The sequence below is a fragment of the Trichosurus vulpecula genome, chromosome 6, assembly GCF_011100635.1.
Source record: "Trichosurus vulpecula isolate mTriVul1 chromosome 6, mTriVul1.pri, whole genome shotgun sequence".
NCBI lineage: Eukaryota > Metazoa > Chordata > Mammalia > Diprotodontia > Phalangeridae > Trichosurus > Trichosurus vulpecula.
Window position 1 is genome coordinate 98,387,972 of NC_050578.1, and position 25,758 is coordinate 98,413,729.

The following is a 25,758-nucleotide window of genomic DNA, read 5'->3' on the forward strand; positions in this document are numbered from 1 at the left end:
AGCTTAGTACAGCACTATTTTGCCATTGTGGAATTTGGCATAATCTAAGAAATAGCATCCTTTTAGATACATTCACAAGATTTAGAGCTAGAAGAGATGTCAAGACCATCTGGTACAAACCACTCGTTTTAGCAATGAGGAAACTGAGGCCCAAGAAGGTTAAGTAATTTGCTTAAGGTCATGTGGATAATTCATAGAAGAATCAAGATTTGAACCTATGTCTAATGCTTAGCATAGTACCTGGCACATAGTAAAGTGCTTAATAAATGTTTGTCGATGATCTAAACTCTAACCTCTAAATTTAAATAAAGTTTTCTTTCCGTTATACCACAATGCCTTCTTCAAAGTAACTAAATTATTGGTTTAAAAAAAGTCTTTGGGGGTATAGAGTAGGGCAATCCTGTGGACCAAGGCAGTTTAATGGCAAACCTTTATTTTATATTGACATATTAACTGAGTGTACTTTTAAATTTCATACCTTCTGACTTCCGAGATAAGATGTTGAATATTAAGATATTTTATATATATATATATATTTTTTTCAAAACAACTGCCAGAAAAAAACACACTAATGTTTTCAAATAGCACTCATTCTACATAATAAGTAATTGAGGGTTACTTTTGATCCCAAATTTATACTCCATACCCTCACCGCATGAGGACTTTTATTTTTTTGGAAGGGGGAAGGAAGGGCAATTGGGGTTAAGTGACTTGCCCAAGGTCACACAGCTAGTAAGTGTGTCAAGTGTCTGAGGCCATATTTGAACTCAGGTCCTCCTGACTCCAGGGCTGGTGCTCTACTCACTGCACCACCTAGCTACCCCAAGGACTTTAATGAACTATAAGGAGCAAGAAATCTGAAGAGCCAATAACAAAGAATAAGATAATATTGCTCACAGATGAGCGCTAAAGCCAACTCAGACTAGATTTTGGTATTAAAGTGTACTCCTGAGTGTGTGTGTGTGCATAAACAAAGCATGTTTTTACCATCATTTAACAAGTATATTTTATAGAAAATAAAGAAAAGTTGCATTAAATTCTAAGAAGACATACATAAATATAGACTAAGCTAAGTCTTAGTGGTTATTGCATAGAAGGTGGACGCTTTGGTGTCTTTTTCTCAGGATCACTTACCCTCTCCCTCCCACTGATGACTTCTTGGTGGTGATGTAGCTGTTGACTCACCATGCTACTGTTTATTTATGATATTTACGCCTTTGGTCCTTTGTTTTAGTTTCAGTTTTGTGTTTTTATTAGGAAACATTAAGTTTCCCAAAATGGATGCACTTGTTTTGGTCATTCTACTAGGGATTTTAAATCAGGAACATTTTTAATCTGGAAGTCCAATAGCATTTGTCCAAGAGCTTTGCCCTGTTGAATAAATAGAAATCATTAAGCTTATTGCCTACTCCATAACAACTGCTTTTATTCAATGACACATAGGTAGATGTTTTGGAAAAGTGACTTCTATTTCAGCTGGCTTGAGTGAATGAGATTTCATCCAATACTGTGACACTATCAAAATGCAATTCGGCACCCAATAATACAGAGCAAATGAAACAACAGAACCAGAGGTGGGAGAATTGCAAAAAGAATACGGTCTAAAATAGGTACATTTTGTGCAGGAAAAGAAATAAAAGGCCTCAGTGTATCAATAAGAGGACAACCCATGAATGAGAGAAATCATAAGCAGGAGGAAGAGTTGGAAATAAAACAGGTTGGGGTTGGGGGGACCAGTGGAAAGTATCCAGAGAGAAAATAAGGTCTATTGCAAGTGGGACCTCAAGAACTCCCTTTGTGACATCCCCAACAAGTAGCCATCCAGTATCTTCTTGAAGACCTCCACTGATGGGGAACTCACTCCTTCTCAGAACAGCCCCATTCAACTTTGGAAGAGCTCTAAGTGTCAAGAAGCTTTCTCTTAGGGTCACTGAAATCAAATGCTTATTTTGTTGATCACTACCAAAGCTTCTCATCTCATCAAAGATGTCACATTGTTTATTAACTTAGACGGAAAAGAATAATTAAACAGCGTTTACTATGGTGCTAATTCCCCATCCCCCTCCTTCATCCAATCCACTGCATTCTAAAATTACCTTAGCCTCAAGGGCCCTGCCCTAAGCGCCTACAACAGACTGATGAGAGACACATCTACAGCTATGTTATACTGAAGACAGATTTGTGTGCTTCTAACCTTAAGGTTATGATATCATAAATAAGGATATTTCTACATGTGCCTAACATATTAAGACTTAGATGGTACCAAATCTACCAAGAAAAAATAGAACAACAATAGAATAGGATAGGGATCCAAAGTCCTTTACACATATTATCTCATTTGATCCTCGCAACAACCCTGGCAGGTAGGTGCTGCTATTATCCCCATTTGACAGATGGGGAAACTGAGGCAGACAATGACTTGCCCAGGGTCACACAGCTAGTGTCTGAGATTAGATTTGAAATCAGGTTCAAGAGAGGAAATAAAGGGAAAATGTGGAAGTTGTTTGCTGTTACAGGTTCAAGATTTGAAGCAAATCCCAAGGGGGCTTATTCTTGTGCTCATGCTACTTTTTTTTAACCTCTGGTTGCTGCCCCTAGATGAATGTAGTACCTAAGATAGTCTCATAAAAACTCATAGTTTGGAAGGACCTCAGAGGTTATCAAGTCCAGTCTCTCCCCAAACAGGAAATCCACTCTACAACAACCCCAAAAGGTGGTTCATTTATCCTCTGCTTAAGAACAGAAGCTCCTTGAAGGCAGTGACTATCTTATTAAGTACATATTAGATGCTTCCTAAAGTTGTTGTTTGTTAATCAATTGCTGAAGTCGAACCACCATTGACGAAGAACTCGCTACCCTTTAAACAGCCTAGGATTTATAACATTTATCTAGTAAGATGTGCAAAGTGCTTTACTTGTAATATTTGGTCCTGACCACAAACCTGAGGGAGAGTTGTTCTTATTATTATGAGGAATTTGAAACTGAACGAGGTTACGTTACGTGCCCACATGACACAGCTAGTAAGGACTTGAGCCTGTTGACCGGCTGGCTAACATGCTGGCACCAATTAATTCTCTTTCACCTTTTACTAGCCCAGGACTTGCAAAGATGCCAGTTTAGCTGAAGTATTTCTATTTTTAAAATGGTCTTCCATTAGGGAGCCATAATATAATCTACTTTTTCTATGCCAAGGAAGGTGTTACCCAACCATAGATGCTAACTAGTCTTACAAGACCCTTAAGTAATCCTTAAAACAGATTGCTTTTTTCTTTTACTTCGGGACAAGATGGATCAGTTTGGGTACTCAGGAAAAGTCTGGGTCCCAACAGCCAGGTGGATACTGACTGCCCCACACATGATATGTTTGTTCCCCTTTTTATAGATGTATAACAGAATTCAGGTACTGGGGCATTTTGAGCAGCATCATAGAAACTGTCTCGCAAGGTGATCAGTTTGTCTAATACAGCAGTTAATCAATCCTATCTGCCAACCTGAAAAATGGTCTTTTTTCCCCCCCACAACATTTTTAAGGGTAGTAATCTCCAGGACAGAGGAAGGCCTATGCCAATTAGGCCCCAGAGGGCTGAAAGATACCTAAAGAAGCCATCTTTCCATAGCACTTCTAACGTGAAGAACTAAAAAGACAAGAGTGAATAGTCCAAGTTGGTCTAATTTTGCAAGATCAGATACCATGCACTAATTAATAAACTCTTTCCTATTACCATATGCCTGGAAGAAAACATTGTAGAAAGGAGTGCAGACTAGAAGATCAGACAGTATCACTAAAACTCAGATATTTTCCAGATAAAACTTTTACCTGTTTGTTTAAAAATAAAACATCTAATGATTTATTTACGCCTACAAAGAAATGTACTATTATGAATTATCCCCGAGATTCAACTTAAAAGGGAAACTTCCAAATGCTACAAAGAACGTGCTGGGCTTGGTTTCATTCTTCAATTTTTGGTCCTTGATGTGGCTGTCTCAGGCTGTCCTCCACTCTGGCCTATCAGGACTCTGCCCTCAGCCTGGTCCCAGCTTGCACTTTGGGAGATGTTAATTATTCTAAGCCATACCTCTGTTTCTCTCAGATAAAGATTTCACTGAGCCAACACCATTCACAGTTATTCACCCTCCAACCAATCATTTTTCCCCTTAGTTCTCTGTATTTGCTTTAGTTTTCCTCTTTATGTGACAACTTCCAAAGTCTATTAATCAATCGTTATTGATTCATATAATGATTATTAATTAAATCAATTCAAACACATGTAAACTTCGCTACTAGAAGTAGTTGCAATGGAAATTAATTCAATTCTCTTCCTCTCCCAGTTGGTCATCCTGGATCGTCATGAACGTTAAGCACAAAAGTAAGCCAGAGAGTCCCCAGAACACTTCTTTCAGGCTGGAACTGTAACCTGACTGGTCACAACATCCTCTCAGATATGCTTATGAAATAAATATTCCTTTTTGTGTGACTACACATGTATACCTTGTATTGAATCACTTGCCCTTCTCAATGGGCAGGGCTCGAGAAAAGAGGAAGGGAGAGAATTTGGAACTCAAAGTTTTAAAAACGAATATTAAAAATTGTTTTTTATATGTAACCGGGGAAAAATAAGATACAAAAATAAAATTTAAAAAAGAACTAAATATTCAAAATCTGGATACATACTTGTGGGTCGTTTCTCAAAGATGCAATGCCTCCACCACCAAGGGAGTTTTTCAAAACAAAGTTTAATGCATATATTCCCGGTAACTCATATCTGCAAAGGTAACATAGACAGTTGATTATCATTCATGTTGTCTGTTTCAGTACTGCTAACACACCCCTGGGTCAGCCTGCTGCTGGCCAGAACACAAAAGGTTCAGGGGGAAATGAGCCAGGAATGCAGTGGGTGGGCAGAACAATAGTCAGTCAATCAAGGAGTGTTTATTGAAGATCAGCAGTCATCCTAATAGCTAGCATTCATACAGAGCTTTAAGGTTCGCGAAGCACTTTACAAATGTTATTTTGTCCTCGCAATAATCTGGTAGGCAGATTCCCTACTTTCCAGACATGGGAACTGAGGAAGGCAAAAGTTAAGTGACTTGCCAAAGGTCAGCCAGCTGGGAAGGGTCTGAGGGCACACCTGAGCTCAGGTCTTCCTGACTCCACGTCCAGGGCTCTATCCACTGGGCTGCCTCTGGATCTGTAGCTAGTACTGACTTCAGGGGCTCTCTAATCCAACCGGGACATGAAGAGGAATCCCCACTGTAACATACTCGACCAAAGGTCAGCCAGCATCTCCTTTAAGAGCTGCAAGGAGGAGGAATCCTTTCCTCTCAAAGCAGCCTAATCCGCTCTTGGAGAGCTCTAATTCTTAGAAAGTTCTTCCTAGTATCAAGCCCCTTTGCAACTCATGGCTACTTAATCCAAGCCTCTCATTTTACAGATGAGGAAAAAGAAGTCAAAAAAAGTTAACTGACACGCACAACATCATACAGGTAGCAAGTAAGAGACTGGGGATTCGAACTAAGGGCCAGTGTCTCCAAACTTTCCAGTGCACTCTATTAATCATTAGATTTCAGAAGCTCATTCAATTAGGAATGAAAAAACCAGTTGGTAAAAAGGGAGAGGAACGGTATTTCAGGTGTAAGGTGTAGGTGAAAAAAAGTGGAGGTAGAACTGGGAATTATCAAGTGGGAATGCCATTTGATTTAGGCAAAATGGAGTCAGGGATAAAGGGATGGCTTGTCTAAGTCCTACCATATGTATCGTATACCTGTGTGACTGTGGACTTAACCTCAGCAACTCTCTAAGACTAAGGGTTAGGGATAATCTGCACTGGTAAAGGGAGTTTCCACATAGGGAGTTCTCCTATACCAGTAATTTCACCAGGATGAACCAGGTAGAAAAAACCCGGCGGTACTTACAGAGGAATAGAAGGAACTCAGTGATGGAATAGGTAGCCTGATATCTGACCGTTTGATGACTTTTTATATGTCATTTTAATGAAATAGTTGGCTACTATGTACTAAATGCCAGGGATTACAACAATGAAATATTTCAGGAATAGTCACACATACTGATAGTCCTTGCTTCCAGGGAAACAAAAGCTGGTAAAATTTGTGAATCGGGGCATTCTGAACTCTGCACTAGGCTAAGTCATTTGGGTGTCAAGTTTGGTATTAATGTGGTAAGCCCAAGGAATTAGGGTGGGGAGGAAGGTGGAGAGGAGATACCAAGGTGCCTAAAGAGGAGTGACTCAGCTCAGGTAGGAGACAGTGCAGGTCAAAACTCCCATACTTATCAGAGTGGGACCAGACCAGTGAGTATCCCCTATGCCTCCACCCTGGGCAAGATATGAAGACCCAGTCCTTAAAAAAAACAAAATAAAACCAATTAATGCCCTCAAACTTCTTAGAACATAGTGAGGAAAAAAACAAATACAAATAAGTATAATACAAAATAGATTAAGTATATAGGAAATGTATACTCTGGGAGACCCTACTTATTTATGGTTCAAAGGTAATAGACGCTAATAAATATATAAACTAATTCCATTTTGAAAATAGCATTAAATATTATAAGTGGAATTACTATCTTAAACCTGTATAAGTCAGCATAGACCCACCAAGTTAAATATCCTTATGATCATCATCACATTGATCAAAGCAGATTATAGAAAGCAACAGTAGGAACTATGCAGCACATCATTGCAAGCAGAAGAAGTTTAGCACTTACCAAATACTTAGCAAGACTCAACCTGGTGGCTAGAATTATACATCAAAAAAATCTATTTCTCATAAATAAATAGATGATGAGTCACCACAAGCATAACCGTCTCCCAAGATTCTGTCTTTGATCATAGTCTCCTTTCTATGAATGCTCTTTTCCTTGGTGATCAAATTTACTTCCATGGTTCTAGTGAATACCATTATGCAGATGACTCCCAAATCTCAATTTCCAAGTCCAATCTCTGCCTAGAGTTCCTTTCCCAAATTTCCAGCTGCCTTCCGGATATCTCCATGTGGATGGCTCACTGCCACAGCAGGCTCAACATGTTTAAAACTGTATTCATCATCTTCCCCCAAAACCTGCCTCTCCCTGTAACTTCTCTATTTCTATTAATGGCAATGCCATCTTCCCCGGTCATCCAGACTCATGATTTTAAAGTCATCCCCCTCCCTACCATTATAAATCTAATCGCTTGCCAAGTCCACTTGATTCTATCTCTTCATCTCTCATTCTGTTATCCTCAACTTCTGCAAATGAGGCCATTTTATCTTTTCACCTATGGTACTACAATAGCCTGTGGTCTCTCTGTTTTCTGAATCCATCCTTCACAGCATTGACAATCTCCCTAATGCACTGCTATGACCATATCATTCTATTCAAAAGTTTTCAGTGGCTCCCTATTGCTTAAAAATAACCTTTTCATCTGGGCATTCAAGACCCTGTGCATTGCTCCATTCTACCTCTGCAAGCTTATTTCACAATTCTCCCCTTCATAGTCTTTTGTTTTAAACCAAAAAGGATTACTTTCAATGTATTCTTTTCATCCCATCATCTTCCATCTCTGTTCCTTTCCTTATGCTTTTCTTATTGTGCTGGATAGGTCTCACCTACCCCATTCTCCATCGGCTGAAATCCATCCCTTCAAGGCCCAACTTAGGTGTCACCTATTCCACGAAGTCTTACCTTCAACTTCCCTCTTTTGGGTAAAAATGATCTTCCCCTCCTGACAGTTTTCATCACTCTTTGCCTGGACTTCTCTTTTACCCTTTCCTCTTTCTTGCATCATAATTATTTGTGTCTTTCCCCCATTAGATGTTAAGGTTCTTGAAAAGCAATGTCTGTGTTGTAAATATCTTTGTTACTTCAATATCTGCTACAATGCTTTGTACAAATTAATTGGCACTTAATGGATGCTTATTGAATGAATGAAAGATCCCATGTCACCCTCATAGCAGAGATATTCACCTCTTATTTTACAACCACTTTTGAATTCAATAATTAGTGTTTGTCCTAGAATTAAGATGAACAAAAACTGAGTTTGCCATTTACAGCTTTTGATTTAGGACCCAGAACTAGGGTCTTACCTTAATTTTTGTTTGATCATTTTGAAACCCAAAGTACCTCGCTAGAAATGTGGACAGTGCCAAGAGAGACTTTTCTCTCTGATGTTTTCCTGTTCATATTTAAGCAGCTATAAAATCTGAGCTATCCAGTTCATGTATGCCTAAGCAGATTCTATGTTTCTCATATACTTTAAAAAATTAGAGATTTTCTAAATTTATTTCAAAGCAGGGATCAACAAGAGGATATACTCTATGTTACTCTTCCTTTCAGTGAGTTGGGAAATACTGGTAATGATACTTTGACTAGATTTTTCTGCTACATATAATGAGGTGTGAGAAATGAATATTTCTCTCTTTAATAACTAATTATTGTATTAGGACTAAGGTTTCCCCCCTTTTCTACTTCCTTATCCAGAAACCAACCAGCGTGGGAAACCTTTTTTTAGAGATTTAGCCTGGCCAAGATCTAATGAGACAATAAAAGAAATTTTAAGTTTGGGCTAATGGGTGTATTCCTGCTCATTGTGTTTGTTCTGACTGGGAAAATGTTGATTCTCCCTATTATCAAGATAAATGATATGGAAATTGATAACTCTTTGACCAAGAGTTGGGTAACCTAAGTCACTGCTCCACACAATAACCTACTTCCCATTGAGTTAGCCTATCAGAGTTGATTAGACACCCCTGGGGAGCACCTGCTCCTCAACAGGCATAAAAACTGTGAGACCACAGTTTGTCTAAGAGAGACAGCCAAATGACCATCCTTTTATTAATAATGTGCTGGACTTATTAATAAAATGATTAAATTTATATATTAATATATATATATAAAATAAATATATATACAGAAACCATGTCTCTCAAACTTTTTTAATTGTCATGGAGGAGTTTCCATGACTTTCAATTTAATTTAGATAATTTTTTAAAGCATTTATTAAATCCTTATTAAGTGTCAGACTTTGTACTAGGTTCTAAGGATAATGAACTGAAACAATCTCTATCTTGAAGAAGCTTACATTCTACTTATATATAAGTAAATACAAAATAAATACAAAGTATATAAAGTAAATGTATAAAATACGTGAATAGAAATAAATATGTATACACACACAGGGGTGTACTGGCAAATATTGAACAACCAGCTCTCTAAAAGAAAATGTATGCATGACACACTTTTCAGTGTAATCTGTATACATTTTCTCCATCACTTTATCAAGTAAACATTGAACAAAACAATGTCGAGCCCTTAATTTGTTGTTGTTGCTGTTCAATCATTTTTCAGGCATGTCTGACTCTTCTCGACTTCATTTTACAGATGAGGAAACCGAGGCAAACAGGGTTAAGCAACTTGCCCAAGGTCAGACAGCCAGTAAGTGTGAGTCTTCCTGACTCCAAGCCCAGCACTCCAACCACTATACTACCAAGGTACCCCCTAATTTGTAGCAAATTAGACTATCTTTTGCCTAAATTCTTACCTAGCCTTTAACAAATGAATGGATGTTGCCTCAGACAAACTGCGACCTGGGAAAGACCTTAAAAGGCCAAGATCTCCCACCTCATCCAGGACCATCACCAGTTGTTCTGACCTATGTCTTGCCATTGGCTTCTCATGGCTCTGGAGGAGATAGTGAGGCTGATGACTTGGCACCGCTCTGCCTCACTTAAATCCAAATCACTTGCAAGCCAAGACATGACCCTCCTGATGTCACTTGTCCTCTTCAAGAATGAAGGACAAACGGGCAGCTAGGTGGCACAGTGAGTAGAGCACCGGCCCTGGAGTCAGGAGGACCTGAGTTCAAATCCGGCCTCAGACACTTGATACATGTACTAGCTATGTGACCTTGGGCAAGTCACTTAACCCCAATTGCCCTGCCAAAAAAAAAAAAACCAATAAAAAAAAAGAATGAAGGACAAACAGCAGCATTTGCCAGTTTTTGAGTTGTAAACACAATGAAAATTTATTAGTGCTCTCCCTCTCTCACTCTGTACTATGCATACATATATATATATATACATACCTATATTAAGATATAGAAACCTCTTTCTTGAAAGAGAAAGAGAGAGAGAGAGAGAGAGAGAGAGAGAGAGAGAGAGAGAGAGAGAGAGAAGTGGAGAGGAAAGTCCAAATTAGAGTAATCATAAAAGGCTTCTTGAGCTGAGCCCTGAATGGAGTGAGCCAGAGGTGGCAGTGAGGTGGGAGTACATTCCAAGTATGAGAGAAAGGTTCTGCAAAGGCATAAATTTCACGTACAGGGAGACCAATTTAGCCTAACCGTAGAGTGATCAAGGGGTCATGATGGGCTTTCAATGCTAAATAAATGCATTTGCACTGTACATTAGGGAAAGTAAGGAGTCAGTGAAGCTTCTTGAGTAAGAGACCGATGTGGTCAGACTTGTCCTTTAGGAATTTTCATTTGGGAGCTGGGTGAGTGGTAGATATTTTAGAGAGGGACAGGATTGGAGGAAGGGTGCACAGTGAAGAGGCTATGGCAGTGACCCAGGCAAGAAGGGGACAAGAACAACGTGTGATAGTAAGGCAAACAGATTGAAAAAATTGTCATTGAAAGTGGTACCTATGATAATACTATGGAAAAGATAAGGCTAATGATAGGGATGATTCCTTTCACAAATTCTGTTGCCTTAGCAGAGATCCATCAATTCATTAAACATCTACTATGTGCAAAGAACTTACATTCTAATAAGCTAGATAATGCTAGTATATGAGTAACCACAATATTAGATAAGCACCACATGATTGGGATAGAGTACTAGAGGAGGTCAATTGAAGAGAAGGGCTTGCTAAGACTCAGTTTTATGACCTCTACAAGGTAATTAAATTTTGTTTTGACATAATTATGGACAGATTGAAATGTGTTCCTTGCTGTGACTAGTAGTCTAAGTAGCTATTTACATAATCTGCCATTACAAGTCAGCATTAGCCTTTCAAAATATATCATTAACATTGTATGTGTAGTAAGATGAAGTCAAATTATACAAAGACCAACAACAATACACTTACAGCAAATGGCTTAAAACTATGAAGCAGTCAGATGTTGATCTTAAAATTAACATTTTTAAAATGATAAACACATTCACCTGAACCTTGAAAGAACCTATGGGCAGGGGCCCAGTGACTTTAGTCCATGTTAGCAATAAACCAGGCTTAAGAGATGCTCCAGTCCACTGTACCTGGCTGGATTTTGTTTGTGTGTGTGTTTGTTTTTGTTGTGGTGGTGGTTTTTGTTTTGGAGCATGAAGGCTTTCTACAGGAGAGGTGGCTTAGCCAATGATGCTAAAAGTGTGAGGCCTTTTGGCGGAAAGTTTTAACCCACACAAGGGAGGCCAAAAATCTAACATGGCATTCAAGGACATGGAGGTTGAGGTGGGGTGAGTGGGAACAAAGAAAAAAAAGATGGGGCAAGGATACATCCAAAACAGTCAGTGGAGAGACAAAGAGACTAGGGAAACTCCGCAGGGGGCAGGATATATCTGTAATTTGGTCAACAGAGGGGAGTCTAAGACTCTGGCGATATCATCTCAGATAGCAGTGTTTTGTTTTTCCTGAAAAAAGATCTGGGGGTTTTAGTGGACTGGGAGCTCGGTGTAAGTCTGTAGTGTGATGTGGCAGCCACGAAAGCCAATGTTAAACTTGGGCTACATTATGAAGAACAGAGCTTCCAAGAACATGGAGGTGATAGTTCCACCGTACTCTACTCCACCAGGCCTCCTCTTGACTATCATGTTCAGTTCTGGATGCCACAGCAGAGACAAACTAAAGAGTGTCCATAGGACCAGGATGGTGACCAGCCTTGAGACTGTGTCATAGGAGGATAAAGTGAATGAACCGGACATGTTTAACTCAGAGAAAAGAACTCCTGGGAGACACGCTAGTCGTGTTCAGGTATTTGAAAGGTCATCATTTGGAGGAACGATTAGCCTTGCTCCTATTTTGTTTGGACCCATAGGGCAGAACAAGAATGTGTGGGTGAGAGCTGCACAGTGGCCAATTTCAGGCTTGAGGACAGGAAAATTTCCCAACGCTGGGAGCTGTCCAAAAGTGGAATAGCTTGCTCTAGAGGTGGTGGATTTCCCCTCCTTTCAAGCAGAGGCTGGACAATAAGTTTGGCGCTATATAAAGCAAGGATATTTTTCCTGCCTGGGTTGGACAAAGTGGTCCCTGAGGTCCCTTCCAAACCTCAAATATCATGATCTTCAGGTTATAATAGCATGAGGAAGGGAATCAATGGTATTGTAAGAAGCAGTCCTCCTGACCTAGCACCCAGGTTACACCGCCTTAGTTCTCTGCAGGTACACTTAGGTCATTCCACACAACAAAACTACTCTGGACTGAGGCCAGGAATTTTGTAGGGAGAAGTAAGGTCACTAGTAAGACGTCTGACTCATTTTCCTTGTTTAATGTCACAGGCAGGAAAGTCACAGTTATTGAGATGATAATTTACCTGAAAGATTCCAAATGGTGAGAGTGGAGGGGGAGGGCTGACTACAAATGAGACAGGGTAGAGCCACCAGGCAGGAGAGACAGAGTTGTCTCCCACAGTGAAGACCTATGGAAAGATAGCCTAGGCTCTGAAAACCAGTCTTTTTTGAACCACTGCAACACCAAGTTATAAAGTCGCCAAATACAAATCCTAAATTTTAACATATTCACTGGAATCTTGGAAGAATTCACAGGCAAGGGCCCAGGGACTCCAATTTGTTGCTATATGTCTATGCATATGCTGAGATTGTTCAAATGTCATGGAATTCATTTCCAGGGAAATATTCCTCCTCTGCAAAATGAATGGCAAGATAAGATTACCTCTAAAGATACTTCCCATTTTAAAATTCTGTCTTTGATTCAGACTGAATTGTAGCTAGCATCTACTTGTATACAAGTCATTGTCATAGACTCAGAGATATTTTTTTCGGGTGTGGGGGGAGTCAGGGTGGCAAGTTAATAAAACTTTGCTTAATTCAGTTTTGGTTTTGTTTTTTGTTTTTGTTCTTTTTTTTTTTTTTGCCAAGAAACAGTAACAAAGCATGATGGCATAGAAAAAGCACTATATTTGAAACCAGAAAATCTAAAATCAAATCCTTGCTCTGATGTTTAGTAGTGTGACCTTAGAGGAGTCAATTTGCTGTCTAGGTCTTGGTTACTCACTTGTGAAATGAGAGAAGGAGAAAGTTTTAGGATAGATGACCTCTGAATCCAAATCTGTGATCCTGATATCCAGTTCAAATAGCTTTAGGTAAATCAATGCTAATTGTGGGGTTGGGAGTGGGGATGGAAGCTCATCCCACATATCCTAGTCGAGACAAAGGCTAAATGTCAAAATAAAAGGGTCAAGAAATTTCCCATCCACCAAAAACAGAAGGGAACTCTCTGGTCAGGGCATTCATTCATTCAAAGTATTAATGAACTCTCTCAGTTGCTGCTTTTGATAAGATATTCTCCAATATATTAGTTTATATTCTCCAATATATTAGTTTATATTTGAAACAATCAAATAAATCTCTTAAGCCCAAATCTAATATTGTAGCTGCAAGGCTCCATAACTAGCCACTGTCCTATTTTCTTTCTCTTCTTTCTTTTCTCTCTCTCTTTCTAGCACTATTTTCACTTATTCTCATTAATATAAACAAATATTTACCATCTGCCTACTGTACATACAGCCATTAGATTGTAAGTTCATTGAAAGTAGGGGCTATTTTTGCTTTTATTTATATTAACCCCAGTCTGGCCCTTGGCACTTCATATATATTTGCTGAATGGATAATATGGAAATATGTTTTGTGTAATCTCAAATGTATAACAGGTATCATATTATTTGCCTTGTCAATGGGTTGGAGGGGAACTGCAGAGAGGGAGAAAATTTGGAACTCAAAATGTTTAAAAAATGAATGCTAAAAAGCAAACAAATACTGGATAAAATGACTAATTAATCAATTAAAGGGAAAATGCACTAAGGACACAAAAGGGGATAAAATAGTTTGTGTCCTTGAGGACACAATAATAATATAATTGTGGAATAATATAGCATCATGTTAAAAAAAATATAATACAAGATAATAAGACACTAAGCTTCATTGCATAGTAAAAATTTCCCCTGCCACTCTAATTTCTTTCTTCTTTTTTTTCCCCTTTTACGCCTTCACTTCTCCTTTCTCTCTGACTTCTTTCCTGGTGATCAGGTTTAAGTTTTAGATCCACAACTTGTAAAGAATCAATCAACACATATTTATTAAGAACCTACTAGGTGCCAAGTATAGTTCTAGGCACTGGGGATACAAGTGTAATGAATGAAACAGTTGGAGAGGTTCCAGAATAATAAAAATGATTAAAAATAGAGAAAATGGATATTATCAAAAGAAGTCTGAAGGGCCTCATTCTTATGGTTGGAGTAGGCAGCTATTTATTTTCAATGAAAGGACAACAAAGAAGAGCAGGCTTGAAATTTTTTAAAATTTAAAAAGAATTTTCCAACCACAAAACTTGAGACACTACAGCAGAGGGGTCTTAACAATTTTTGTGTCATGGATCTTTTTGCCAATCTGGTGAAACCTAGAGGCCCTTTTCAGAATAATAGTTTTAAATGCATAAAATAGATAGCGACCAATTACATTAAAGCTTTTTAATACAAGTTCATGACCCAGGTTAAGAATTCTTGCTTAGGGGACATTATTAGCAGGGGGAGTATTATCAGAGGAAGTTAAGGAACCAACTTCTCTGAAAATTATAAAACATTTGTATTGTATTTTGCTAAGAGACCATTAATTCATTTGTATATGATTGTATAAAATGATGATGAATGCTATTTTGGTTTGGTGACTGCCTATGATCGAAACCCAACAAATATGGCTGACTGTCAAAGTGACTTCCCAGCTACATGCTGTTCTAACCATTTAGCACAAATAGACCTTCTGGTCTTTGGGGCCTAAACCTCACTGTAGACCCTTTCCCTCCATTGACTTCAGAAGCTCATTCCCCAGCAAAATTCCTTTCCTGTGGACTTCAGGAAGCCGCAGAGACTTCAGACGCCCCTCAACCCTTCATCTCCCAGGAGATGAGCAAAAGAGTTTCTCAACCATTGGCAGAACAGGTGAGCACTTTTGTTGGTCATTTTGATAAAAGTCATCTTGAACTTCCATGAAAAATTGTAATTACAATATAAAAAAAAGTTCAGAGAAGGTGCTGTGCAGCCTTCTAATTCTCTTAGATTTTTATTTCAAAACACACAGTAAAACGACCTTAAATTTGACAGTTCATAAAAAAATTCACTGTTCTTCTTGACCTCACATTGCTAGAAACAATGAGGTGCCTTCTTAATTACTTCCTTTAATATGTTAGGCTTGGCTTCAGTATTCATTAGGCATAAGATTTCAAGAGAACTTCCTTTTAGCTTTGGCTAAATGCTTGTTACTTGGCTAAATACTTAAGCCATAATGTTTAACGAATTTATCAGGAAAAGTGAGTCCTCTAGTTTAGGACGAAGCAGAGGATGATATCATATGTGACTACAGAAGAAAATGTTAAATGAAAATATAGGGAGGGGAAAGGAAAGAAATGGTATTTGTCTGGTATCTGGCCAGAGGAATAACATGTTTCAGGCTGAACATATGCATATATAAAAAGAAGCTCTCTCACTAGTGAATGCGGACAGTGATCAGCACCATATGGGTTTTGTTGAAAGGCACCTGAAACATGCTTGATTCCTTTCATAGAGATAAGAAATAGCCAGATGGCCCAAAAGGAAGAAGGCCCTGTTTTTCTCCCTGTTTTGTCAGAACAGCAAAAATTCCTTTCAACTAACATTTGTGAAGCGCCAATGATATCCAAGTCTTTGTGCCGAGGACCAGGGATACAGATGTGAACAAAGACAGCCCTTGAGCTCAAGGAGCTTATAGTTGTGAGGGCAGCTGTGACATATACACCAATAAGCATCACACAAAGTGGAGGAAGAAGAGGGAAAAGAAGAGATCCTGGTAAAGTATTCTAAATCATTTTCGAGGTGGGGAGAGAATACTTTCATTTGGGAGCATCAGGGGAGAACTTGGAGAAGGAGGTGACACCTGAACCTTGAAGGATTTCAACACACAAGGTAAATGCATTCTAGGCATGGGAGACATTCTGGAGGAGTGAGTGGAGTGAGAAAGGGAAGAATCAGAAGAGGCAGCAGCAAGTAGTTGAGATGTAGTATAGTGCAAAAGGGGGTAATTCAATTTAATTCAATTCTATTTGATTCAATTCAATTCAGTGAGCTTCCGTGAAGTACCTAGCATGTTCCAGGCACTGTGCTGGGAGATATATGAGGCCTCTTTTGATTTCCCAGTTATCAGGGCTCTTGAAATCATGTGGTATATATTTTGTATTTTCATATTCGTATATATGTTGTTAACTCTGGTAGAATACATGTTCTTTGAGGGCTAGAGTTGTTTTGTTTTTGCCTTTGTATATCCTTAGAGCCTAGCACAGTGTTTTGTAGCTGTGGAAGAAATGCAGAGTGACACAGTGGAATGAGGTGAATGGTTTGGTGCCCGAGGACCTGGGTTTGAATCCTGGCTTTGCCACCTCTGTGGTCTGAGCAATTCCTGTGACCTCATGAAGTCTCAGCTTTCTCATCTGTAAAATAAGGGAGACTGGACCAGATGGGCTTTAAGTTCCCTTCTGGCTCTAGACCTTGGACCTAACAGGTCCTTAATAAACATTCTCTCAATCAATTGGCACCAGACATTGCCATTTTGTATACTGAATGTCTCCCACATATGTAGCACTATTTTTCAAATGAATATAGATGCTGTTGTGATTGATGAAATATAAATTCACTTAAGACTATGTTACTGAATTCAGAGAAACTTTTTGTCATCACGTTTTTGTCCAAACAATATTAAGAGATAGAAACTGCATAGCACTTTAAGGTTCGCAAAATGCTTTACATATGTTACCTTATTTGATCCTCACAGGGATCGTTAGATAGATGAGATTATGATCTCCAATTTACAGATGATGAAATTGAATCCAAGAGAGTTTCTGCTTTGCCCAGAGCAAGATAACTAGTAAGTTCTGAAGCGAGATTTGAACTCAAGACTTTCAGACTTTAGATCTAGTGATTACTCCATTAAACCACCTACTTAGCTCAGTCAACAAATTGAGAAAGGAGGGATGAAGGGTGGCTTATGACATTTTGGATGTTAAAAAAGATGTCCTGCAACTTGAAAAGTTGCCATAGGTAATAAGAAACCACTACAGGAGATGATTTCATTTAATATGTCTTGCTTCCTTAATTTCACAATTTAGTCCATCTATAAAATGTACTGAGAGCTGTTGTTGTTTGTCCTTCATTTTCAGAGAACCAAGAACATCATAGGGTGTTGTCTTTACTAGTGCATGAATTGGATTTAAGTGAGGCAGAGCTGTACAAAGTCATCAGCCTTACTCTCTTTTCCAGAGTCATTGAAGTCCAGTGGTAAGACAAAAATCAGGACAACTGGCAATGGACCAGGATGCCGCAGATTACCTTGGTTTCCTCAATGTCTGATCAAGCTCTAAGCACTCCATAGGGCCTGCTTCAGCCGCCAATGGCAGTTGGAACAAATTGTTCTCATCTGCCCGTTCCACCGGAGGAAGGCTTCACGTGCTTGAAGTAGACATCCTCCTAACTCATCTATGACATTGAGGCCCGTTGGTGCCGCTCAGCCTGGTTTAGGCTATCTACCGAGACAGTTTATCAGGGTGTGCCACTGCGCACGCTACAGCTGCTTGGAGCCACAGGTGAGAGTTGGGGTGTATGGACTGCTTGGGGAAGACCAGCGACTCTGGTGTGAAGGCTTGCTGGGCCCTTCGCAGGGCTGCCCCTCATTCACCTTTGGTGTCCATACTGAGAGCGGTTGTGGGTAGAAGGCTCGTCTCTGAATCAGTTGAATTTCATTTCCAAGTCCTGCTTCTAATACCTACTGACTGTGATCCTTAGGAAGTCACTTAAATGTGCATTTCTCCAGACAATTTTCTAAGACTATAAATTGTAGAACAATTGCTTTTTTCATTAGAAGAGGACATTTCCTCACTAGGAGTCTCGTACATTGATAAAATAACAAGCCCAAAAACAAACAAACAAACAACAGATAGATAGATAAATGAATGAATGAATGAATAACTGAATAAATAAATAAGCAAAACATACATGTTAAAGTCCTTGCTTGATGATAGGGAAGAGGCTAGACCTGTAATTTCACTGCTGTGGGGAATTCTTGGATGAGGAAGCTCCTTCTGCCAATTCAAATCTAGCACCTTCTTTGAAACTCAGGTTCTTACAGGATTGCCCGGCATGGCAAGAGATTAAGTGGTTTGCCCAGACTCACATGGATTGTGTCAAAGGCAGGGCTTAAATTTGGGTCTTCCTGGCTCCAAGGACAAATTGGCATCTATTGCCTCCTACTAGAGGATGAGTATCTATAAATGAAGGAGTTCAAAGTTACATATTGCTGACATGCTGGTGACACCATAAATTCAGATGAGAGCCAATCTTTGTAAGAGCCTTGGGCTAGCTGTCAGGAGAAGTTGTGTCGTGTGCAGACTTAAAGCTGTAGCTGCATGTTGGTGAGCTGATAAGGTATGGGAGCTGATAAACTGTTGGGCTGAGTCAGAAGAGACCTGAGGTTGAATCCCTCCCATGACCCTTATCTGCAGGATATCTGCAGGAGCAATTCATCTCACATTAGTCAAGTCCCTCCAATAATACCTATAGTGCCTGCTTCACAAGGTTGTCATGGGGATCAGATGTGCATAACAGCACTTTGTACACTGTTCTACAAAGATCAGCAATTATCATCTTCACCAACAGTGCCTGGATGACTTCTCTCAGACTTGATGGAGTACATCTTTGAGGGGTGCAGGGCTTCAGAGAACTTGTCCAAGAGTTCATATGACTTCCACTGCTTTCTGGTTCCTACTTCTGAAAGTCAAAAGGTGCTGGGCCTGGAGTCAGGGAAACTCACCTTTGTGAGTTCAAGTATGACCTCAGACACTTACTAACTGTGTGACCCTGGGCAAGTCACTTAGCCTTGTTTGCCTCAGTTCCCTTAACTGTAAAATGAGCTAAAGAAGGAAAGGAAAAAAAAAAACACTCCAGTATCTTTGCCAAGAAAACCCTAATGGGGTCATTTAAAAATTATTTTTTATTGAAATTGCAGAATACTTTATTTTATTACAGTAAATTTTATTGGAAAATTGAGAGAGAAATCAACCTTTAAAATTTAAAAATACACTCATGTTGAAACCAAGTAAGTCAGTCAAACTAGGTATAAACCAGAGGACTTTGCTTTTTCTATTTGTTTTTAAGAATTTGAATACCACACACACACACACACACACACACACACACACACACACACACACAGTGTCCATAAAGTCTATGTACGATTTAAAGTTACATCTATTTTAAATTGCACACAGACCTTATGGGCACACTGTATACGTGTGTGTGTGTGTGTGTGTGTGTGTGTGTGTGTGTGTGTATACATATATACATACATATACACATGTATATACATATACGTATACACATATACATAGATATTTCTACAACATCAGGTTAATCCTCCTGAAGATAATTCAACAAACACTTCCAGAAAGGAGTTAAGGGTTAGAGAAGGAATGATATTATTTCCATCCTATAGAGGCAACACCCTAAGTAATAATTATGACCTTCAAATAGAAGATGGGTTGAAGTATGATACTATTGATAACATTTTGGTGGTCACGTGGCATCCTAGTGGCTCAGATTAGATATTTCTGTTCTAGTTCAATATTCAGTTGTTTAAAATACTGCTTCCAGTACAAGTTTTTCTCTCCTTTGTCTTAGAGTGAACGTCCTCTCTTCAAGTGAGTGTAATTGTAGTATCACAAAAGAAGTTTAAATGTTTAAAAAAAAAACTCTTCTAACATATGCATGCTACTGCAGCCAATCAACTTAATGAAGCCAGTGTCACAGGTTTGATTTCTTAGGCTTTCCCAAGGCTAGACAGCTCTGTCTTTTTACTGGAGAGATATATAGATATGTATGTCTACGTCTATGTCTATGTCTTTCTCTATGTCTATGTCTCTGTCTCTCTCTATATGTGTGTGTGTGAGTGTGTATGGGTGCATGTTCATATGTATACACACGTATATATGCATGTATATGTATATATGTATGTACGTATGTGTATTGCATATATACACATACAAAAAGCATATGCTTTATGTGTTTTATACATGTGGGACAGCACAGACTTTAACCAACAACATCATATATACAGCCCATGGGTCAGTGGGTCAGTAATACATATTGTACCTATTGGCAGCACTTGTGAATACACAGTTGAACATATTCATTTGATGAGAAAAGATTACATTATTTTAAGGAAAATGGATTTTACCCAAAAGGAAAATTCTAGAGATTTACAGAAACAAAGATTTAAGTTACAAAAGTATTCTAACCCCTCAGATCTGTCCTGTTTCTGACTTATAGTCTTTCTTATTTTGCAGATCTTCCTATTTACTAATTAAAAACATCATCACTGGAGAAATAGAAATAGGTAATCTCTATCTTGAAATACACTTGAAGGATCTATAATTTAATTAGTATATGTTCTATTTTTGCTATAATGCACACCATTAGATCATAGACACAGAATTAAAGGGACCTCAAGTACCATCCAGTCCAGGCCCGCTATTTTACAGATAAGGAAATGGGCCCAGAAAGGGTCTATTGCATGTTAGGAAATGTCCTAAGTGAGGTTTGAATAAAGTGAGGGGTCTTTAGCTCCAGAACCCATGCTCTTACCACACTGCCTCATGGACCCTCTAACTTAGCAAAGGATCTTTAGGAATAGCTTTGGCCAAAACATTTGTCATCTTCTGGCCAACTTGGTGAAGAGCCTCTCTGAAGTTATATTTAGACTCAGATGCACCACGTGGTCACCAGAGCTTTCTCAGTTTGGTAAGAACAGCCACAGTGCACGTTCTATTGACAAAGATTTCTAGAATATCTATTCCCCTCTAAGCCAAGATGGAGTATCAGAGTGGCATCTTGGTGAAGATCTTGAAATACACTGTAGGGTGATATTTTCTAAAAGTTATAAAATTCCCAAGTTTTATAAAATGTGCACAGTACCCGAGACTACAGTCTTCCAAACATAACGCTCTTTGTTTAAAGTATGCACACTGATCTCTACTTTGCCAAATTGATGTCATTTTAACCCTATGGTAGCTTGAAAAGCTATTCTGTCAACTCTTTGTAAGTCATATCCCTGGGAAGTTGGGTGGTAGCGAGAAGAAAGTCACCTAACCTCTCTCAGTCTCAGCTTCCTCGTCTATAAAATAGGTATCATAATGACACCTACCTTCCAGGATTGTCACGAGGTTCAGATAAGGTAACACATGAAAAGTACTATCTAAATTCTAGCTATCATTGTACACCCTCCATTTTGTTTTCCTCATCCTTAGCCCACATCAGCCTCTCCCACCTCTGGAATCTGAGGAACACAACTTGGTGTGTGACCGTACCTCATTTGACACTGACTCTCTAAGCTGTGGTTAGGTACAAGGATTCCAAAACACCTTCTTCAAAACTGAAACAACTGCAGCTATTGTAGAAAGAGGTGGCTTTCCGTGGCAGATAGAGGGCAAGCCTTGGTGTCAGAAAGACCTAGGTTCAGGTCTCCTACCTGTGTGACCTTGGGCGAATCACTCAGCTTGTCTGTGTCCCAGGCAACTCTCTAGAACATAAACTATAGCACAGTTGCTGATCTGTGTCAGAAGACAGATTTCCCTGCACTGATTTTTAAAAATCTAATTTTAAAGAATTATGAACTTGATAAATATCAACAAACACAAGCATTACTATTTACAAAGAAGAACATGAAAAAAGAGAATTAAATGCATGAAATGTTGAGTCTCTACCATATACAGTTTAGTTTCAGTATCAGATCTAATAAATTTCACATGGTGATACCTACACTGCCCTCCTTATTTGCATGCCTCTCTAGAGTTTCCTATACTAAGGCTGTATCCTGAACATTCCAGGTACAGGGCCCAGCACAGAGAAGACACTTAATAAATGCTTGTTAACTGACTGAAGAAATCATCAATCCAGACCAAAAAAAGAAAAACAACTTTGTAACCTAAAAGCATAAATGCAAAACATATGAATATAGCACATACCTTGTGACTAAAGTCTCCTCCGCCTGTTCTTTATGCAGAAGATGTTGGAAGTAGTCTTCTATTGCCTGAGCAGTTAGGATTTTCTTTAAGTATGGATAATAGAGGGGGTGCCGTGCTACAATGCCTGCAACACATAAAACATTACATCAGAAGGATGACAATACACAAATAATCATATACCTCACACGATATTAGTATGTGGATTAAATCTATTTAGGAATAAATCATGCATTTTCCATATTTACAGGTCAATGAACATTGCCAACCAAGGACAAATAGTCCAATGAGTATTTTCATAGTCCAATAAGTATTCTTGACACTGGTTTTGTATCTTCTCACATTTCTACATTGATTCCAAGGGATAATTATAAAATTCTAAAAACTATTAATTTACTTAACTTTAATTTTGAAAAGAAGTACATTACACCCTGTGCAGCTGGGTGGGAGAGCCTCAGGAATAGTAGAAAGGTGGGTTTTAGCTATCTTTGCTACATTAGTTTAGTGAAATTGTAAGGTCATTTTTCCACTTCACCAAGAAAAAAGATCTTCCATTGAAAAATTTGTATCTCAGGCTTTGTGAAAAGAATGATCTGTATATAATTGGTTAACCCACACCTTTGGCTGCTTTTAGCTTAATAGAGTTAACTTGGTTGCAATAATTAATATTAAGTGTAAAGAGAGCTTAGCTAAAGAATTCAGAGTTCATTAGTCAGGCATGATAAATTCCATGCAACAAACATTGTTAAGTTCCTACTGTGTTCAAAGCTTTGTGCTAGATGCTAGAGATACAAAGACAAAACTGTCCTAGCCCTCAATGTGCTTGCTTTTTGTGGGAGATATAGCAAGTAAGCAGACAAATAAATAGAAGGTAATGGGATAAGGAGCTATTACTACTAAAAGGGTGGGGGGGGGGGGGGTCCTGAGCTGAATAGTAAGAGAAAATAAGGATTCTAAGAAGCAGGAAGTGAAGAGGAATTATATTCCAGATACAGTGGACAGTTTGTATAAATTTATGAAAGTTAGAGATGGAATCTCCAATTCACGGAACAGCTCGTACGTAGTCCACCTTGCCTGGGACATAGATTACAGTACATGAAAAATAAAACTAGAAAGGTAGGTGGGAGCCAGACTGTGGAAAGGTTTGAACACCAAACTGAAGAGTTTGTATGTTATTTAAGTGGCAAGAAGGAGCCACAGAAAAGCTTTTTAGTAGGGTCATGATATAGTCAAAGCTATGTCTTAGGAAGATTATATCATTATGTGTGTGAAGGATAGACTGAAGAGAGGAGAGATTAGAAGCAAGGAGAACAATTAGGAGCCTGTGAGTCCAGATCTGAAATGATAGGGACCTGAACCAAGATGGGGGTCCTAAGAAGGGGACAAATGAGCGACATATTGTAGAGGGAGAATTAACAAATACTGACAACTGAATGGATCTGGAATTTGGGGGATAAAGGAGATGGAAGAGTGATGAATGCTGATCAAGTTATAAACTATGGTTCCTGGAATGATGGAAGATGGGAAAGTTTGAAGAAGGGAGGCTAAGTTTAAGGAGAAAAGATGAGTTCCATTTTTAAAATTCTGTTTTATTTTCAGTGCTAAATTCTTTCTCTCCCCCACCCATTAAGAAGGCAAGAAAAAAAAAAACCATTACAAATCTGTATAGATAAACACATCAAATTTCTTCATTAGTCACCTTTTGAGAAAATTCCAAAAGGAAAAAAGCAAGAAAAATAAAAATATGCTGCAATCAACACTCCAAGTTCATCGGTTCTATTTTTGAAAGTTGATAGCATGTTTCATCATAAGTCCTTTGACATTGTGGTTGGTCATTGTGCCAGTCATAGGTGCTAAGTCTTTCAGAGTTGATAATCTTTTACAGTATTGTCATTACTGTAAAAATTGTTCAAAGAGTTTCATTTTGCATATATATAATTTGAGATATAAGCAGGGCATGTAGAAAAAAGACATTGAGCAGGCAGTTGGAGTTCAAGAGAGAGTTTGGGGTTGCATAAGAAGATATGAGAGTCATCTGACTGGAACCCATAGCAACTCATGTGATCACCAAAGGATAGAGTCCGGTGTGAGAAGAGAAGGGGGCCCAGGACAGTGTTGGAAGACATACTTGCCTAGGCTATAGGAGAGAGAATGACCAGCAAAGAAGGCAGAAAATGAATGCTCAGATGGGTAGGGGGAGAAAGAGGGGAGCAGTGCCATGGCAGCCAATTGATAGAAGATTATCTAGTAAGTTAGGGAATCGAAGGACTAAAAATTGTGGAAAAGGCAAGAAGGATGATGACTAAGAAAAGGACATTAATTTAGCAGGCAAGAGATGGTCAGAGATGAGAAGGAAGCAGCAGTCGGAAGCCCAGTTGTATGGGCTTGAGAAGTAAAGGTGGCAAGAGTAGACAACTCATTTTGGGAGTGTGACAGTGAAAAGGAGAGGAGATGTCGATCAATCAATATTTATTAAGAACCTCCTATGCGCCAAGCACAGAAGATGCAAAAAGAGACAAAAGATAGTTCCTGCCCTCGAGGAGTTTATAATCTAATAGGGGAGACAAGATACAAGCAAATATATACAAAGCAAGCTATATAGAGGATAAATAGGAAATAATTAATGGAGGGAAGGCACTGGAATTAAGAGGGGTTGGGAAAGGCTTCTTGTAAAAAAAAAATGAGATTTTAGTTGAAACTTTAAGGAGGCCAGGCTAATGTCACTGGATCAAAGAGTATGTATCAGGGAGTAAGGTGTAAGAATGCCAAACGGAGCATTTTGTACAGAGGCTACTGGAGTTTATTGAATAGGGGACTGCATCTTAGGAAAATCATGTTAGTGGCTGAATGGATGGATGATGAATTGGAGTGAGGAGAGACTTGAAGCAGGCAGATTTACCCCCAAGCTATTGCAATTATCCAGGTGTGAGGTGATGAGAGTCTGAATCAGAGTAGCGGCAGAGTCAGAGGAGAGAAGGTGACAGGTTTGAGCATGTTGCAAAGGTGAAATCAATAGGACTTGGCAACAGCTTGGATACGGGGAGTGAGAGATAGTAGGGAATCGAGGCTGGCCATTGGTTTGGGAGCCTGAGAGACTGGGAGGGTGGTGTTGCTCTCCACAGCAATAGGCAAGGAAGGAACAGGGAAAGATGATGAGTTCTGTTTTGAACATACTGTGTCAGGGACATGCTACTTGAGACATCTGAGAGGTCGTTGGAGATGTGAGATTGTTTACTGATGGACTGGATGCTAATTTCAAGAAATGAAAGAGTAAGGCTAACAGTAGGTCAAGGATAAGGTGTTTTGTTTGTTTGGGTTTGTAGAGTAGGGGAGACCTGCAAATGTTTTTCAGACTCCAAATGAGCCAGCGAGAGATAATGGGCAAGCCCTTGGAGGAGACAGGATTAGGTAGGATCAAGGGTAGAAAAGGAGTGATTAGCTTTGACAAGGAGAAATGCTACCTCTTCAGACTGGAGCAAAGAAGGATAGTGTTTTTAACA

The 25,758-nt window shown here is 39.0% G+C and overlaps 1 protein-coding gene across 1 annotated transcript in view; it reads right to left on the bottom strand.

The window, feature by feature from the left end:
• Positions 1 to 763: 763 nt before the first annotated feature.
• The window catches only part of LOC118853722, a 140,468-nt gene continuing 115,473 nt past the window's right edge, over positions 764 to 25,758 (bottom strand). The window contains exons 18-20 of the mRNA XM_036763906.1: positions 22,262 to 22,385; positions 4,673 to 4,763; positions 764 to 1,371 (exon numbers count right to left, since the gene is read on the bottom strand). Coding sequence (XP_036619801.1) covers positions 1,297 to 1,371; positions 4,673 to 4,763; positions 22,262 to 22,385 — 290 coding nt within the window. The 3' untranslated portion in view covers positions 764 to 1,296. The remainder of the gene's footprint in view (positions 1,372 to 4,672; positions 4,764 to 22,261; positions 22,386 to 25,758) is intronic.